At 44.6% G+C, this 18,477-nt stretch overlaps 1 protein-coding gene across 1 annotated transcript in view; it reads left to right on the top strand.

Moving 5' to 3' along the window:
• Positions 1 to 18,477, top strand: part of Itga9 (integrin subunit alpha 9) — a 322,636-nt gene that overhangs the window by 47,172 nt on the left and 256,987 nt on the right. Inside the window, exons 6-10 of the mRNA XM_047531489.1 lie at positions 4,680 to 4,809; positions 7,222 to 7,307; positions 9,568 to 9,636; positions 13,858 to 13,995; positions 17,528 to 17,633. Of these exons, the coding sequence (XP_047387445.1) occupies positions 4,680 to 4,809; positions 7,222 to 7,307; positions 9,568 to 9,636; positions 13,858 to 13,995; positions 17,528 to 17,633 (529 nt within the window). The remainder of the gene's footprint in view (positions 1 to 4,679; positions 4,810 to 7,221; positions 7,308 to 9,567; positions 9,637 to 13,857; positions 13,996 to 17,527; positions 17,634 to 18,477) is intronic.

Below are 18,477 nucleotides of genomic sequence, written 5' to 3'. Positions count from 1 at the left end.
GAAAACAAAATAACAAGGATTCGTTCCAAAGGTTTTTAAGGAATGGGATTACTTTTCTAATCTTCTCTGTAACATTTGAGAGGGCACACAGACATTCATCTCTTTTATCCTGTGTAAAAGTCAGAAAGCAGCATGTCCACTGCCCAGTGTCCCGAAGAGCCTTTACAGGCCCCTGCCGATGCTCGGAGCTCTGGCTTGTGAAAGCTGCGGGAGGAGAACGCTCCTCGCTGTGTATACAGCTGGTGTGCAGGACATCACTCATGACATTCTTCGGCGCCTTTTGTTTGGGGGCACTGATGACAAATTCCTTTCCAAACTGGAGGCCAGGAAAAAAGCCTGTGTCCTCTGATGAACCGATGGTTTCTCTCTCCTAGCCTTCTAGAAGCAGCAGAGTCCCTTACCCCAAACAGGCACGTGCAAGGAGAAGGAGTGAGCTAACACGAGTCCCACCCTGTGTCCCCAGGCTCAGGTCCTGAGTGCAGAAAGCAGAGAGATACCTCCCGGTTATCTCAGTGCGGCAGCCCCCTTTTGAGGGGGTGTGGATCCCCGAACCTTAAATGAAGTGTCCGTTGACAGCCAGGTCCGCACCTTCCTGAGTGCTGAAAAGCGAGCCATTCAGACCAGAGTCCAGTGAGGGACTTTCCTTCCACCTGGGCCCTCACCCTAGTCATTGTCACGGTTCTTCCCAGATCTGACAGAACGCCTAGTTCAAAGCCTCACCCTCTTGCCCATGGGCTCTCCCCAATTTTCTGGCTTTTGTAGGTTTTTTATTTATAAATTTTTACAGGCTGCATTTTGATTCATTGTACACAAATGGGGTCCAACTTTTCATTTCTGTGGTTGTACACAAAGTAGATTCACACCATTTTGTAATCAAACGTACATAGGGTAATGATGTCTGTCTCATTCCACCATCTTTCATACCCCGCCCCCTCCCCCACCTCATTTCCCTCTACGTAATCTAAAGTTCCTCCATTCTTCTCTTACCCCCCCACCCCCATTATGTATCCTCATCCACTTATCAGGGAAATCATTGGGCCTTTGGTATTTTTTGGGTTTGGCTTATTTCCCTTAGCATGATATTCTCCAATTCAACCCATTTACCTGCAAATGCCATAATTTTATTCTTTGTGGCAGAATAATATTCCATTGTGTATATATACACCACAGTTTCTTTATCCATTCATCTGTTGAAGGGCATCTAGGTTGGTTCCACAACCTAGCTGTTGGAATTGAGCTGCTATAAACATCAATGTGACTGTGTTACTGTAGTATGCAGATTTTAAGTCCTTTGGGTACAAACTGAGGAGTGGGATAACTGGGTCAAAAGGTGGGTCCATTCCAAGTTTTCTGAGGATTCTCCATACTGCTTTCCAGAATGACTGCACCAATTTGCAACTCCACTAGCAATGTATGAGTGTGCCTTTTTCCCCACATCCACGCTAACATCTATTATTGTTTGTGTTCTTGATAATAGCCATTCTAATTAGAGTAAGATGAAATCATAGTTGTTTTAATTTGCATTTCTCTAATTACTAGAGATGTTAAACATTTTTTCATATATTTATTAATCACCTATATATCTTCTTCTGTAAAGTGTCCAGTTCCTTGGCCCATTTATTGATTGGGTTCTTTGTATTTTTGGTGTAAAGTTTTTTAGTTCTTCATAAATTTTGGAGATTAGTGCTCTATCTGAAGGATTTTCTCCCACTTTATAGGTCTCTCTTCACATTATTGATTGTTTCCTTTACTGAGAAAAAACTTTTTAGTTTGAATCCATTCCATTTATTGATTCTTGCTTTGATTTCTTGCACTCTGGGAGTCTTGTTAAGGAAGTCTAGTCCTAAGCCAACATGATGAAGATTCAGGCCTACTTTTTCTTCTCTTTGGTGCAGGGTCTCTGGTCTAATTCCTAGGTCCTTGATCCATTTTGAGTTGAGTTTTGTGCAAGGGTGAGAGACAGGTTTAATTTCATTTCACTACATATGGATTTCCAGTTTTCCCAGCGCCATTTGTTGAACAGGCTATCTTTTCTCCATTGTATGTTTGCACCCTGATGACTTTATAAGTTATCAGAAACTCAGTATTTCTGTGGCAGGTACTCGCCTCCAGGGACTTGTCGGAAACTGGCAGCCTTCGTCAGCCTGTGCAGTTATCTTGTTTTCCATGTTGCCTGATCCTAAGAACATCATGCAAAGGAACTTGATGTGTGTATCTCAAGCTTTACATACATAATAGTAGATGCTCAGTAAATATTGTCAAACTAAAAAATTAATGATTTTGTGTGAAGGCACATACCTGTAATCCAACTTGGGAGGCTGAGGCAGGAGGATGGAAAGTTCAAAGTCAGGCTTTGCAATTTAGTGAGATCCTGTCTGTAAATAAGTTAATTAAATAAAATGGGGATGTGGCTCAGTGGTTAAGCACCCCTGATTTCAATCCCTAATATAGTAAAAAAATTAATGATTTTGTTGGACAAATTTTATTTCTTATGGCAGTGTAGATACTTCATAGAAAATATAAATAACTAAAAAAGGGATTCCCTGTTGTGGAAGGAATGGCAGACCTCCAGTGCACACAGGAGCTGCCTTCTTCCCCTTGTCCCAGCACAGCCTCAATCCTCGGGGGCTTTATTTGAACACATGTAAAATGTCATCTCACTGGTGATTTTTGCATTTTTGTGAGATGATTTCCTGGTCAGTGTTTAAACACTGTTCTAGAATTTTTGACTCTCAAGTCTTTTATGTTCAATACATACAATTACTCACACCCATCTAAATAGTTGGATGAATTCTGATAAATGTGTACACCCACGTCATCCCTTTCTCAAGATGGGAACATTTCTACCACTGTAGAAAGTTCTCATGAGTCTTTGCAGATGGTACTGCCCCTCTTTAGCATTGTTCTGACTCTTTTCACCACAGGCTTATTTTGCTGATTCTAGAACCTTCTATGAGTAGACTCCTTCACCTGCACTCTTGTTACCCATCATCATTTTGTCTAAGACTCTCCCACACTTCAGCTGGGCTTTGCAGACTGAAGCAGGGCCTCCCAGGCAGAGGAAAGATGAGGGCATTGCAGGGATGGAGATTCAAAGAGCAGAGTACCCCAAGCGCACGGTCTGAGGGAGTAGCAGGAGAGGAGCCGGTATGTTTGGGACAGTTGACAGGTTGAATTTTACCTGAGCCCTGTGCTCTTGGAAAAGTCTGTTCTAGAATTAAAAAAAAAAAAAAAAGAAAGAAACTTTGAGGTTGAAAGAGCAAAAGAAGGGATATCCATAGTTCCATCACTCTGGGGGGAATAAAATGTGTTGTGACCTATCCACCTGGTCTTTGTGAATTTGTGCACACATTCATTTTTTTCCTTTATAAAACATGATCAACAGTATATATATTGTTTGGTATAGTCTTTTTAAAAAATTAAAATGGAAAAAATATTTTCATATACATGTATATATATATTCACATATATATTTTCATATATATATTTTTATATGTATATTTAGTTGTAGGTAGATACAATACCTTTATTGATTTTTTTTTTATTTTTATCTTTATTTTTATTTATTTGTTTTAATGTGGTGCTGAGGGTGGAACTCGGGGCCTCACACATGCTAGGCAAGCTCTCTACCACTGAGCCACAACCCCAGCCCTGGCATATTCTTTTTAACAGCACTTTGTAAACATCCCTCGATGCCATTAGGTCTTCTATAGCATTGTTTATACTGCATTTAATTCTGTTGAATGTGTGTGCTATACTTTAGAAGCCCTATTGTTAGACATTCAGGTTGTTTCTAACTTAGTACAGTTAATAATGCATCATCTTGTGGGTAAAATCATGCTGATATCCCTGTTGACTTCCCATGGTAACTGAGCTATTTTGGAGCATTTCGGATTATCATCAGTTTTGGTCATTGGATGGTTTTGTAGCACAGGCTTGTGGATGCGGGACCATTTTTCCATAATTTAAATGCTGAAAGCTGTACCTTTTGGTTCTGAAGCCTATTTTTAATAGGACTACTGTCTCTTGCTGCCTGTGGTCTGTTTTCTTTCTAGTTTATGAACTTCCCTTAGTTGGCCTCTCTAGTTTCTTGTTTTTGTTCTTCTGAATTTGCAATAGGCCATTGTGTCCAGAAAACCCATCTTTATAACTGTTTTTGAGAAGAGCGGCTGGGGCAAGTCCTGGAGGGAATTTCCCAGGATATTAATTCAGTTTTTGCAGAGTTGACTTTGGTCACTATTTTCTTCTGCTATACATTGGGAGGCCAGAACCATTGAATGGTGAGCCTGGGTTCAGGCTGGGTGAGGATTGCTGTCTTTGCATGAGTGCTTGCCCTGGAACTCTTCAGTTTATTACCACGCCTGTCGTTTACCATTTCCGTGTTTAATCTTGGTATGAAGTTGAAGAAATATGTGCAGCCCTGTTAGTTGTCAGTGTGTCACTCATTCTGTCCCCTTGCTCAGTTACCTTCACCTCTTTAGTCCTGATCATCCCTGCTTGATAGATTCCATAATGCCAGGAAATCTGGTGGGGTTTGTTTTTTTTGTTTGATATGCTGAAATAAATCCTTGGTGCGGTATTTTTAATTTAATTGAGTTCTCCTTTGTGTGACTGTGGTCTCACTACATCTCTTAATCCCTTCCTTAGCTTTTCCATTTACATTTGGATTTTCCTGGTAGGAACTGGTGGTGATGGGTGCCCCCGGGTCATTTTACTGGGCTGGGACTGTCAAAGTGCTGAACCTCACGGACAACACCTATTTGAAGCTGAATGATGAAGCCATCATGAACAGGCGGTACACCTACCTGGGTGAGTAGGGGGGGGGGAGAGAGGCCAGGTAAGGAAGGGGAAATTGGAGCAGTTACCACTGAGCTCACCGGTGCTTTATTGGTGAAAGGGAAAGTTGGTTGGCTTTTACTTTTCCATCTCTTGTTCTAATTAATTTTAGCTGGAACACCTGAACATCTTGTTGCTCACGCAGAAGACAGTGGAGGGAAGTGAATTAAAACTGGTTTAATTAAAGAGCCTTCTCTGGCGGCTCAACTGTCTTATTTTAGCAATCACTCAAGTTCAGATGGTCATATGCAAAGTGAGTTCAATAGAATCCTAGTAGTCTTTGGATATCCCTTGGGATGAGGTCTCTGCTTTCTGGTCACAAATAGAAATAATAACCAGAAATTCTCATGCAACTACAGGTTGAAGTTTAATTGAAGGCTTAGAAATGTTCTTATTTTTCTCAATCCTCCTCTTCTAGAAAGAAGATAGACAAACTTTAATTTAGCAGCCATTAGGCAAGGAAGATGCTGGGACAAAACCTTGCCCATTTAAAAGCAGATAGACTGCCTTTGCTTATGGAGAGGACAGTCACAGGTCTCAGACCTAGGCCTTGTGTGCTGCCGTTCTGTACTGGAATTGGAGCTGTATTTAGGAAGGTCTCATAATGACAAAAGGATGTTCTTTCACACTCAGTATACATAACTAATGGGGGAGGCCCCACCACCTTTTGGGCAGAGTCACTGGAATCTTTGTTAGGTGGGGTCAGGGAATTGATGACTCACCTTTTCCCTTCTGTTACTGTGCCACACAGCAGCACAGACCCAAGGGTATTTTAATAAGTCTTGGGGCATTTGCTATGGTGCTCACATAGCTCCTCAGCTCCATCATTTATTAAGCATTTCATCTCTGCTGGGCTTTGTATATAATTTCTTCTAATTCCTGAAATTATGAGGTCACTATTATTATCTGTACTTCCTAGGTGAAGTGATGGAGGTACGAAGAAGTATTGTAATTTTCCAAGGTCACATGGCTCATAAGCAGTAGAGTTGGGAATAACCCTGTTGTTTCTGAGGCAGAGTTTAAAGGCTGAGTTGCCTCCCCAGTGTGTGCTGCTAGAACAGCACCTGCCACTGGTACCAAACCCCTCACGAGGCTGCTCACACCTCAAACGTGGGACTTTTGTCTCATGTTCCCGGGAGATGGTATATACAATGCCTGGTGTATGGCAGGAGCTGAATGCTTGCTCACTGACTTGGAGCATGAAGATAGGGCAGAAGAGAGTCCAGTTTGGATGGTGGCTTTAGGGCCTCGGAAAGGTGCTATGAACCTTGGGGTCTGTGGTTTGTTCCCATGTATGAAACAGAGCCCCTTATCTGCTTCGAGGGTTAGCAGGGAACAGTTGAGGGTTGATGTCACTCATGATACTCTCAGGCAATGAGAACCATCCGTTTGAGAGAAATCAGCCACACAGAGAATAAAAATCGTGATATGGAGATCCTGGATGATATGAATCATCACAAAACTGAAATGACTTATCCACATTAGGGTTCGAGGATGATGACCAGACCTGGGGGACATGGCCAGCAACCTGTCTAGCATTTCTGCCGGTCAGAAGAGTGCTGTCAGCCATCAGCAAGGCCTTCAAAAGTCAGGAGACACTTAGGCTGTGATTTGGGACATGTTTTGTCTATCTGCAAATCTGTAAAATGGAATAAATGATCACGCATTCTTCATAGTCTTTATATTGAAATAAATGTCACCCAAAGACTTATAAAAATGCTCAGAGCAGCTTTACTTGCAAGTTGGAAACAATCCATGATGCTCAGCAACAAGAGAAAGATATGGTATGTTCATACAGTGGGACATCACTTGACATTGAAAAGGACAACCCACTACTACAGACAATAGCATAGAGGAGTGTCACAGGTATTACATTAAATGAAGTTCTAGAAAAGGCAAATCTAATCTATAGTAATAAAAGTCAGAATAATGGTGACCTGTGGGACTGGAGATTGACTGGCACAGGGCATGAAGGAACCTTCCAGGGATGTGGTTCTTGTTCACTTTCTTGATCAGGGTGGTGCTGCATGGTTATGCATATATGTGCATCCTCCTTAGGGTCTACATTTCAGATGTGTGCACTTTATGAAAATCGTATCTCAAAAAGAAAAGATGGTTTAGCACAATACCCATCCCAGGGAGGACACTAGGTGCTCTTTCCTATCTGTGTCCTTGCAAATATGGCTTTTGGTGATATGCACCATTTAAGCATGAGGAGACTGACAGCTGCTGATTGTTCCCTGGTTCCCTTTGTGTTCTAAGAATAACTGGACCCTAGCCGCTCAGATAATGAAACTTGCTTGAGAATTTTTTTTTCCAGTGCATATTTTTCTTCTCTTGCCACCATATTCAACCCTGTCCTTGGTTTCCATCCATCCCATTTAGGCTATGCAGTGACGGCTGGCCGCTTCTCTCACCCGTCTACCACCGATGTGGTAGGAGGCGCCCCACAGGATGAAGGCATTGGAAAGGTGAGAAACGTCTGTGACGTACCTGGGATCAGACAGAGGCGGGGAGTGTGCTGCTGTGTCATAGGGGGTCACCAACTGACTTTGACCTGAATATTCTCTTGGGTGACTGGCAGGTAAGGCGTAAAGTCAGGAGGAATCCTTCCACAGTCTCATTCCTACAACTTCGCAGAGTTGACCTTGAAAGCATCATTAGTGTGTGAATATCATTCACACTGTCCATTCTCCTCTCATGAGGTTTTTTTTTTTTTTTTCTTTTTTTTCTTTTTGTTTTTTCAACTTGACCGTGTGTGTAATGGTTCCTAAGACTCCTCTTGCCATCATGGTGCCCTTTGAAGAATAGCCTTCAGTGCCATCCAACTTAAGTCCTCCACCTTCCTGACTCTTCCAGGAATGGAATCAGGCAGAGTCCCACCTACCTTTTAGGGCTTTTCTTTCTTTCTTTCTTTCTTTTTTTTTTTTTTTAAATGTTTAGATTCCCATTTATTTCCCCAGTTGTTTTAGAATGAACATTGGATTACCAAGACTGGTGGAACCCAAGGCTGTTCTGGCAATATGTGGTTCTGACTTTCCCTAAAGTCTGTCCAGAGTGTAGAACAGACATCTGGGTCTTCGGCTGTCTGACCCACTTTGGGAATCAGGGTCCCTAAGGGAATTATGCTTGTTCTTTAGCTTCATGGTATCGGAATCACAGAATGGGGAGGTCCATATGGGTAAGGAATCTGCATTTTTGTCTGATGGGGAAAACTAAGTAGTGGTGTGAACTTTGGGCTCACAGCCCTAGGGCTGGACCTATGGTAGGGTCTGGCTGTCTCTTCTGTGGCTTGGAGAAATGGGCTTTGAATTCTAGAGAGACCCAAATAACCTGAGACCACTTTTACTGGGACCCTGCAGCCAGTCTGTCAGGCAAATCAGGGTTCTAGAGAGCTGTCCAGTTGATTGGCAAGACTGAGGTGTGTTCATGAGAGCCACTTCTGTGGACCCTCCTGGGCAGGGCTTGGGAGCCACTTCTGATATTTCTGTAGAGTGTGCCTCCCTCCCCCTAGGCTGATGCTGTGGAGAGAGGTCGAATCAGATAAACCAGGGCCCTGAGTCAGAGGATAGGGAATCATGCATGTGAACTTTGATAATTTCACATCTTTGAGTCACATGAATTCCTCTTCATGGTGGAAGGAAGGGCATTGAAAGCTGTCCCTGCATCAATGGCATCTTCTGGGGAGGAACTATGTACCACTAGGTTTCTCTGTTGTCTGGCAAAATTGCTTACTTCCTGGTTCACAGATGCCTCTGTGCTGATGGTAGTGACTTTCTTTTTTCAGTAATTGCAAAAAACTTGATTCAGTTGTATTGTTTCTCCTTCGTATGATTGTGATGTTGCATGGTCCCAGTCAGGTCTCAAGGCAAGGTTGGTTATTTAACTGAGAGAGCTAGATGGGAGTCCTGGATCCACTTATCAAAAAAAAAAAAAAAAAAAATAGAAAAATGTTTTTCGATTTCATGACCTAAGAGGCACTGGGGAAATTGGCTGTAGTGGACAAAGTTGCTCATTATCCCACGTTCCCAGGGACCAGGGCTCATGCAGACTTGCTCTCTAAGGACCCCAGAATGGACCTCTGGCCTTCAGGATTTTGGTATTCATTTCCCATGTCAGGGTGCAAAAGCCTGCACACTAATATGGCAGTTCCTTACCCCAGGGAAGAGGCCCTTACCCTGTGTCTCATGAGATAGTCTTTCCATAAGCTGTAACTTAGAAGTTCATAGGTGGGTTACATTTAGAAAGTTAAATGTCAATGAGATTCATCATTACTTAAATGTCCATGCCAAAGGCTCTGAGAAATTCCAGAGTACAGGAATTTATTTAATGCTTAACTTTGCATTTCCTAGACCAAACTCATATTTACCCATGCAGATTCTGTGACTCTAATATTATGTGGAATCACTTGGGAGAATAACTTTGGCTGAAATACTCTCTTCTGTCCCTTTGTCTCCTGTTGTGATACCTGTTAAAGCTCTAACTAATGGAATTGAAGGATCATTTTAAGAAAGAAAAGACTTTTTTGAGTTTAATAATTTGGTGCTCCTTGGGTCTTATCCTCCATGGCTTGCATAAACTGTATGGCTTAGGAGTAGTGCTGGTGACGCTTCTGCCTCAGTTCTGCAGGATGCTTTTTGGCAGGGATGTGTGACTGCTCCCCCAAGAAGATGCTGGTCAATATCATTGGTCATTGCTTCCATTCTAACACCATTTTTTTTCATTCCTTAGGTTTATATTTTTAGAGTGGACCGAAGATCAGGCACCCTGATTAAGATTTTTCAGGCATCAGGTAAAAAGGTGAGGTTCTTGGTATCAGTGACTACTTTTTTTGGAGAGATGACATCAGGCGGAAGCAGGTTCCTTTTAGAAAGCTGGGTAACAGCACTGCCTGTGCCCTATGCTTACACGACAGCTCTGCCTGCGTGTTGGTGCCTTTACCTTCTCAGCTGTGTGTGTGTGACCGGCAGGCTTCATTGAATTCGCGCTCATTTTAGGAGCTGTCATGCAGCAAGATGAGTTTAGACGTGGCCAAGTTACAGCACAGCGTTTTAAAAGGTTGCCACAGTCCAGACACTTCTTCCAGATGCTCCCTGCTCCACCCTTGCCTTTTCCACCTTTCACCTTTGTTCCTCCCATCTGCCTCTCATCTGTGCCTCCTGAGAGATCAGGCACAGCCCAGTCATTGCTTGTATCCTAACTAGATTGTTTTCTTCACTCCTTAGTTTTAGGCAGCAAGCTCATTAGACACCAGGGGTTCTGTTTAAAGGATGGACAAAGGCTCATTGTCTTTCTCTCCGGCCGGAGGCTGCCTCCTCTTCCTGCACTCTGTGCCCTCTTCTGTCATGGCTGGGAGAACCGTTGTCACACAAAGAATATCCAGACATCATCCAGTTCCTCTTGGAACCTTGATATAGAAGTAGCTCAGGAAGCTGCCTGACCAGAGTCCAGGAGAAGGTTCATCTGCATATGTTGTTCCCACCCAGTCCCTGGTCCTGTGTTTCCTAAAGGACTCCACTGAATTGCACCATAGTCTAGAATGAAGCTGGGTACAGAGTATTTTGATTGATAAGTGCTGCTGTTCATGGACTTCTCAGTTCTGCACAGCTGTTCATGACTTTAGGCGAACAGGATGGTTTGAGATTGGCTGTTCTAGGGAACCCAGTTTAGGCTGGAAGGGGTGTGGCATCATTTGGAGGCTTCTCTTGTTGGAGGCCCTAGTGGGCTTTTGGAAGATGCATAGGATACCTGGGGTGTGGGAGGGATACTCTAGAAGATAGGAGAATGCCAGAGGTGATTTTATTTAACTTTATCCTGAAGTGAGGGGAAAAATGATCATTTCCTTTTTGGGCCACATGCCTCTGAACCCAGTTCTGTTCCTGCTGTTGAATTAAACTTGCTGAATGACAACCTGGGATCATTCCATACTATTCTGGTATAGACCATATTCTGAGATCTGAAAATCTCACAAGGAGGCCTTTTTGTAATTTTTAAAATTATTTTTGAGATGGGTCTTACTACATTTCCCAGGCTGACCTCCAACTCCTGGGCTCAGGCGTTCCTCCTGCCTCAGCCTTCTGAGTAGTTGAGACTAAAATTGCACACACGGCAATTTTAATAACCTTAAGAAGTACACTTAGTATAAGTGGTCATAACCTTTAGAATAAAAAAAAAATGCAATATCCCACTTGGTTTTGCATTTTTTCCTCAGAACAGTTCTACATTCCCCTGAGAACCATGCTGACTTGTGTTGTTTTAACATTCACAAAACCCCAGAGGCAACAGCATTGAAAAGGTCTGTGAGCTATTCTTCAGAAAAGACTTTCCAACACCCCTAAATTTAGAAAAGAAATAGCTCTGTACCACTTATGGTGGAAAGAGCCCCAACAAGCATGGTGGGTATGAATACTACTAAGCCTAATATTTTAGATCTTTCTCCAAAAAACCCCCCAGTGAATGGGTGAGTGTGTCTATTGTAGAAACAAACTGTCCCCCACCCTCCTTTCAAATGAACGGGGGTTTGAAAGCATAAAATTATTTCTGAGCATCTTCCTGTTCGGTTGTGGTTGTGCCTCCTGGTGCTTTCCTCTTCCACTCCCTGCCCAGCACAAGCCCCATTCATGCCTGGGGTCCTGGTGTATTTCATGATCTAATTAGTAATTGATGGCACCCCCTCTCCTTGAAAGCCATCCAGTTTGGATGATAACTTCCATGGCCACCCATCTGTTCCCAGGTGGTCAGGTTATGGGAGGCAGATGTGAGAGGGCTCAGGGAATCTACCAAGCGCTCCCTTGTCCAAACTTAGGACTTAATGCCATCTGGTTCCAACAGGAACAGGCCTGCATGTCTGCTTGAACGTCCTTACTGTGACAATAAATGTTAGGTTCCCTGATTCAGAGATACAAGAGTCCAGATGTTCATCTCCCAGCCCCCCAGCTGCAAAGCCATCTGCCTTTTCTTCAGCCCTCTGCCTCCTCTTTCCAGAACCTTTGCCCTGCTCTGTAGTTCTCCCTCATCTGGCCTCACCCTCCTGGCTCTCTGGCTTTCCCTTTCTTCTGCCAATTTCTCCAGCTGGCTTTATGTGTCTCATCAGCCTTCTGATTTTGAAGTAAGCTCTTGCCTCTTTTTATGCATCTTACTCTGTTTTTTGCCTGAAGGAATGAGATATTCTTGTTTCTCTGACTTCTCCATTATCTCCTAGGAAGAGGACACAATCCTCAGGCTTTCAAAGGATGCTTTGGCTTTACCCCTGTACCACACACACAGTAGGGTTCCCACTCAGCTGTCCCCATCCCATTCACTCCAGCTTTTATTTGCCTAGAATTTGGTCAGGTTGTCCTGTATCCTTTCTATTAGAAAGAAAAAAACCAACTGATTCTGGTCTTTTAGGTTGACATCCCACAAATAGTGCACATAAGAAATCACAAATATGTGTGCAATTCAGATGTTAACGTAGACACACACCCTTGTACTTCCAGACTGATGGAGAGATTGGGTCAAGGGGTGCTCACCCCAAAGCCCATCACAGCTGTTGTATTGAGGTTGTATTGAAGATGTATTTGTATTTCAAAACTGAGATAGAATACTGCACCTACCGGGATTTCTGATTTAACATTCCTGAAGATGCCAAGTTAAATAGCCTCTGGAATGAAACAAACAATTCCCCTGGGGCTCTTCCAGAGAGAGCAGCCCTTGGCTTTGCTCTTCTGGGCCTTGCCTGTATCTGACCAGATTCTTCTACTAAAGCTCAGATGGGGAGATTGGCAAGGCTGTTGGATTAGTGGCTGGCAACTTGGTTTCTGTCCTCCCCACCCTCCCCAAACTATTCCGATGTCCTCCTTCTGGAGAACGGGGCAATTGACTTTGGTTCATGAATGGGAAAGGTTTGAGTGGCTGCTACAAAGCCCTCCAGGGCCAGCGTTAGCTGCAGGAAGTAGATTGGAGTGCTCCCACCTCTCTATCTCCCCTGAATTGACTGCCAACAAACTCCAGTAGCAAGAGAAAGTGCTCCACAGGTCATTAGAGCTAGAGCCCCGTCCTTTATTTTAAAAGGACATACATCATTTTTTTTTTTTTTTTAATACAGATTGTCAACTACCAGTCTCTAGAAAGGTTGTAGCCTGTGCACATTTTTGTTTGACCTGTACAATATTCATTTATTAGTTTTAATACAAATAAATTGTCAGCATTTATGAAACAGGCACTTCAAATAAAATTTTGGATTTGGGGGCTTCTCTTTTGAAAATGGGAAGCAGCCCTGGGGGCTCAAGCCTGCTGCAGTCTCCTCCCCTCCCTGTTGTTCTTAGATACTGAAGACAAATGCCCCTTGACACCTGTAAGCACACTGATACTGTTACATTTTCTTATACCTGTTCTATCACCTGCCCAAATCCCAGTGGTGTTTGGGTTTGAGATTCTGGATTTAAAACTCACAGGTACTGGATGAATTTGTGCCTAAAGAACCGGTACAAGCTGGCTCTGTACCCTTATCCAGCAGGCTTCTGAGTCGTACCTTTTTCTGTCTCTTTAGCTCATTGCTTCCTGACCAGTCTCTAGTATGCATAGCAGCCGGGTTGGTGGCGGGAGGATGGCCATCTCCCGGTGACAATCGTTTTCATGCCTGCCTCGTGCTGTGAAATTCCATACTCCTGCTAGCGTGGCCTTGCCAGATGTCTGATACGTGGGCACTTTTTTTCCTGGTGGTAACCTGTATTTGCAACCTCAGCTTGCACTGGAAAAAAATAGTGCTGCCTCCTCAGGGACTGGCCTCTGAGCCTTCCCTTGATGGGACTCCAGGACAGGGGCCTGCTGAGCCTGTGAGCTTTGGTGTCCTGTCTATCAGAAGGCCCCAGGGAGCTGGTGTTTCCCTGTTGGCCTAGGAATCCTGCCTTGTGGGGAGCACAGCTGGCACTGCCTCTGAAGGGCTGGGGACAGATGTTTCAGAAGCCGGTGGAGAGGTGGAGAGCGAGGGCCTCGTGTGCGGGCAGACACTGAACGCTGTTGCGATGGACTTGGTTGCAGATGGGCTCTTACTTCGGCTCCTCCTTGTGTGCAGTTGACCTGAACAGGGACGGCCTCTCTGATCTGCTGGTGGGGGCCCCCATGTTTTCTGAGATCAGAGATGAGGGGCAGGTCACCGTCTACATCAACAGAGGAAATGTGAGTACGATGCTGGGCAACCCGGGGCTGGGGGTGGGGGAAGGGACACTTGTCCCATTTGCACCCCCTGGGCCAGCACTGGGCCATTACCCAGGAGGTGTAAGGACATAATTCCTGCCTTGAAGAAGCCACTGGTCTATTAATAGAGAGTTATGTACAGTGTTACCACTGCAAACATTGCAGGGACCAGGAAGACTCTCTGTAACTATTGCTTGCTAACTGTACCAGCGACTATCTTTCCTTAGTTCAGTGAATATATATATACGATATTCAGGGTTCCCATTTTTCAGATGAAAAAATTGAGGCCCAGAGAGGTTAAGTTCCATGCCTCAAATCGCACAGCTAAGAAGTGGTGAGGCTGGGATTCAAACCTTGGTAAACTGGCTTCAGAGCTGGCCTGTTTTGTCTCTAGGTTATGCTGCCTTTCTGGGAGTGCATATAGACACTGCTCTGGGGAAGCCGAGGCCATGATTACTGGGAGGAATCTTGAAGAGAAGAGGCAGGCAGGGAGGCTGGGGCAAGTGGGTTGAGGTGTGAGGTGGAAGGGCCCCTAATTCTGGGTGGAGGCTGGTGAAGTGACCGTGGGCTGCAATCATGATGTCCCTTATTGTGTAAAACCACGAAAGGAATGGGACAGGTTCAGAGAGATGCCCCTGTCACTTTGCAGCCAAGGGAAGGTGGGTGGGTAGGTGGAGGGCACATGAGAAAACATCTTTCAGGATCTAGAATTAGGATGCTCAACAAGAGGGAAAGAGTTCAATGAATGTGTTCTGGTCCACGCCTTGGGTAACGTGAGAAAATGCTTATGAGGTACTGTGTGTTTTAAGAAGCAGGATGAGGACCAGGGCTGGGGCTCAGTGGCAGTGCTTGCCTAGCATGTATGAGGCACTGGCTTTGATCCTTAGCACTGCATAAAGAATAAAAAATAAAGGCATTTGGCCATCTACAACAACAACAAAAAAATTAAAAATAAAAAGGATGAAAATTACACGTACAAATAACCTTAACATAGGTGATACACATAGAGAATGTTCGTAACATCTCTGGGAGATGATACTTGGGTAGATCTTGTTTGATTTTTATCCAAATAGTGACATTGCAATTTTTTTTTTTTTTTGTTACTTTTGGTACTGGGGATTGAACTCGGGAGCACTTGACCATTGAACCACATCCACAGCCCTATTTTGTATTTTATTTAGAGACAGGGTCTCACTGAGTTGCTTAGTGCCTCACTTCTGTTGAGCCTGGCTTTGAACTTCCATCTGGGCCTCCTGAGCCACTGAGATTAACAGCGTGTGCCACCATGCCTGGCTTACTGCAATATTTCATAATAAAAAAAAATCAGTATACTGTTGAACAGTGAATGAGATGCTTGTGATGGGAGAGGGTGGTGTTTAACTCTGATTAGGTGGTGAGATGACAGGAAGGAAGCGCCAGCAGAGGGAGAGCCAGGGGGTGTTAAGCCTTGTGCTGCCTGTGATGATTGCAGACTCTTTAGGAAGATGGATCTAAAGTCTGGGAAGATGCTCCTCGGTATCTGTGGCAGTAACTCTTGGCACCTGCAGTTCCACTGATACTCCGGGAGGGGGAACAGGGAGGACTGACGAGATTCTGTAGATGAGAGCAATCAGCACTCCATGGCTGCTGCCCTGTTGGCAGGAGGCAAGCATTTGCATGAATTTTGAGCCCAACTGTTTGTGACCCAGATCAGGAGGTGGGATTTTTTTTTTCCCCCCAGTACCAGGGGTTGAACCCAGGGACATTTAACCACTGAGTCACATCCCTAGTCTTTTTAATATTGTATTTAGTGGACAGGGTCTCACTGAGTTGCTTAGGCCCTCACTAAGTTGCTGAGGTTGACTTTGAACTTGGTCCTCCTGCATCAGCCTCCTGAACCACTGGGATTATAGGTGTGTGCTGCCATGCCTGGCAAGGAGGTGGGATCTTGGAGCATCATAATTCCCCCAGATTTCCTCTGGGCATGTTGCAACCACATGTATCCCTGCCACCCCCTCCCCACACACACCAAACTTCCCTTACCCAATGTGCCCGAATGCCGTATGGTTACCCTATTATTTCTTTTCACCCTTATTGCATTCGATTAATGATTGTAAGGCAGTATGGACAAGTGGAAAAAATGATGGGCCTGGGTTTGAATCTTGGTTTCTCCAGTTCCTAGTTTATGGCATGAACAGGTGGCTTGTAATTGGTGCCTCCGTTTTCCTCATCTGTGAAAGGGGAAGGGACTTCAGATCTGAACAAGGAGATAGACAGACAGTGCTTGCTACACAGAAGGAATCAGCTGCTGGTGTTTCCTTCCTCTTCCCCATCATATGGCTAGGAGGAAGTCACATGCAGTCGGTCCTCTATATCTGGGTTTTGCATCCTTGAATTAAACCAACCACAGATTGAAAATATGTCCACAAAAAATTGCATCTGTATTGACCACGTACAGACTATTTTCTTGTCATTATTCCCTGAATAATACAGTACAGCAACTATTTGCATAGCATTAACATTGCATTAGATTTTATTAGTAATCTCTAAACAAAGTATACAGGAGGGTGCGCATAGGTCATATGCAAATACCACACACTTTATATAAAGAACTTGAATAGCTGCAGATTTTGGAACCTGAGGGGTCCTGGTACCCATACACCACAAATAATGAATGACAACTCTTGTGTTTTGGGGTGGGGGTTTCACTGGCTCAAGAAATCATCACATCTTTATTGTTTCCACGTTGCAGTTGTATTTATAGAAACAGATTTTGTCATGACAAAAGCCAGACACTGATGGGATGCCTCTATAATGGGGAAGGTTTAAATATTCTTCTGCCTTAAAACATTAGATTGCATTTTAATCCTCTGATATCCACATGTCAATGATTTGGAGAGAGTGGGTATTCTTGGATAGCTTTTATTGCCACCATACACCCTTGACCCCTTTCTGTTAATGGTGGCTCAGGAATTTCATACCTGAGCCATGCATAACAATAAGCATAGTTAGGTATCTTACCACCCTCCAATCCCTGGCCAGGAACTACTGGGTGTCTGGATTTTCTGAACCATGACGCCCTCTATCAAGATGGCTAATAACTTGCATCTTGCAAAACAGCTTTATGAACTGGTCCTGAAAGCACAGGAGAAAACAAATAGAAGAATATGTGCCCCTTGAAAACAACTTTGGGGGAAGTGTTATGTCATAGGAAAGGCTGAGGGGTTACTGTGGGGCCAGGCAGGTAGGTGGCTTGCTGGTCTGTGAGCAATAGGATGGGAAGGTGTAGTCATTGTCAACATGATAATCCTCTGGCCTCCAGAATGCATCTCAGGCTCTGGGAGACCTTCCTGCTGCACAGGTGAGGGACACATTTTGCCCCCAGGAGAGAAGCTTGGGTTCCTGTGATTCTGCCCAGGTGTTTCCTGCTGATGGTGGTTCTATAGGAGGGTGACCTTTTGGGCTCTGGGTTTTTATTGTTTTCTTTTGTTTGTTCTTTCTTTCACCCCACTCTTTCCTCCATCCTGTTTCCCAGGGTGCCCTGGAGGAGCAGCTGACTCTGAATGGGGATGGTGCCTACAACGCACACTTCGGGGAGAGCATCGCCAGCCTGGGTGATCTGGATGATGATGGGTTCCCAGGTGAGTGAGGTCACTCTGGGCTGCCGAGCACCTCCAGGTATAGTCAGAGTGGCAGCCTGTCCTCTAACTGTCCATCTTTAGTGACTTTCTCCTGGATCTCCTGGCCAACCCTGAAGGCCCATGGAGGTTCTGAGGGAAGAGGACAACTCCTGGAGGTGTCCTTCATGTAGACACTCGTGGCCAAGTGCTGAGCCCACTGCAGTTTTGCTTCTGGATAATCCTTTCTCCAGCAGAGGACTCTGCTCTGTGTTTGTAGGGGAAGCGAACCTTGGGGCTGGTCCACGCGGGGGGCGGGGGGGGGGTTCCCTCAGGTAAATAAGTGTGACTTCGCTTCCCCTGCTGCAAACTCTTCTGAGTCTCAGATGCTTCATGCTGCTCAGCCATGTGTTAGGGAAATAAGGACATTTCCCCTGATAATGGTGGTGAGTGGGTGAGGGTGTATATGTTGGAGGGGTAGAGATGCACAGACCAGATGTCCAATCCTGTTTGGACAGCACTGTCCTCCACAGCCTCTGGTTTATTTATTGCCTCTTTCCCTCACTATGGGCAGAGCATGTCCCAGGGCTGGGGTACAGCTCTTGCGTAGGCTAGATGACCTTTGACACCTCATGCCACTGGCCACACAGGGTTTCATTCAGAGGGAGAGAGCAAATGTATCTCAGGGTCATGGGGATGCATGCCCCTCACCTTTGACCTCATTTCTATAGTCACCTGACTTATGTAAGAAGCCATGGGGGAAAAAAGGTAAGGAAGATTTGGGATTTGTTCCAGAAGTCATCCGTTTGTGAGGGTAATGTTGTGTGTGTGTGTGTGTGTGTGTGTGTGTGTGTGTGTAGGGAATGTC

This window comes from Sciurus carolinensis, chromosome 17 (genome assembly GCF_902686445.1).
Source record: "Sciurus carolinensis chromosome 17, mSciCar1.2, whole genome shotgun sequence".
Classification (NCBI taxonomy): Eukaryota; Metazoa; Chordata; class Mammalia; order Rodentia; family Sciuridae; genus Sciurus; species Sciurus carolinensis.
This window is presented reverse-complemented; position numbering and strand designations above follow the sequence as displayed.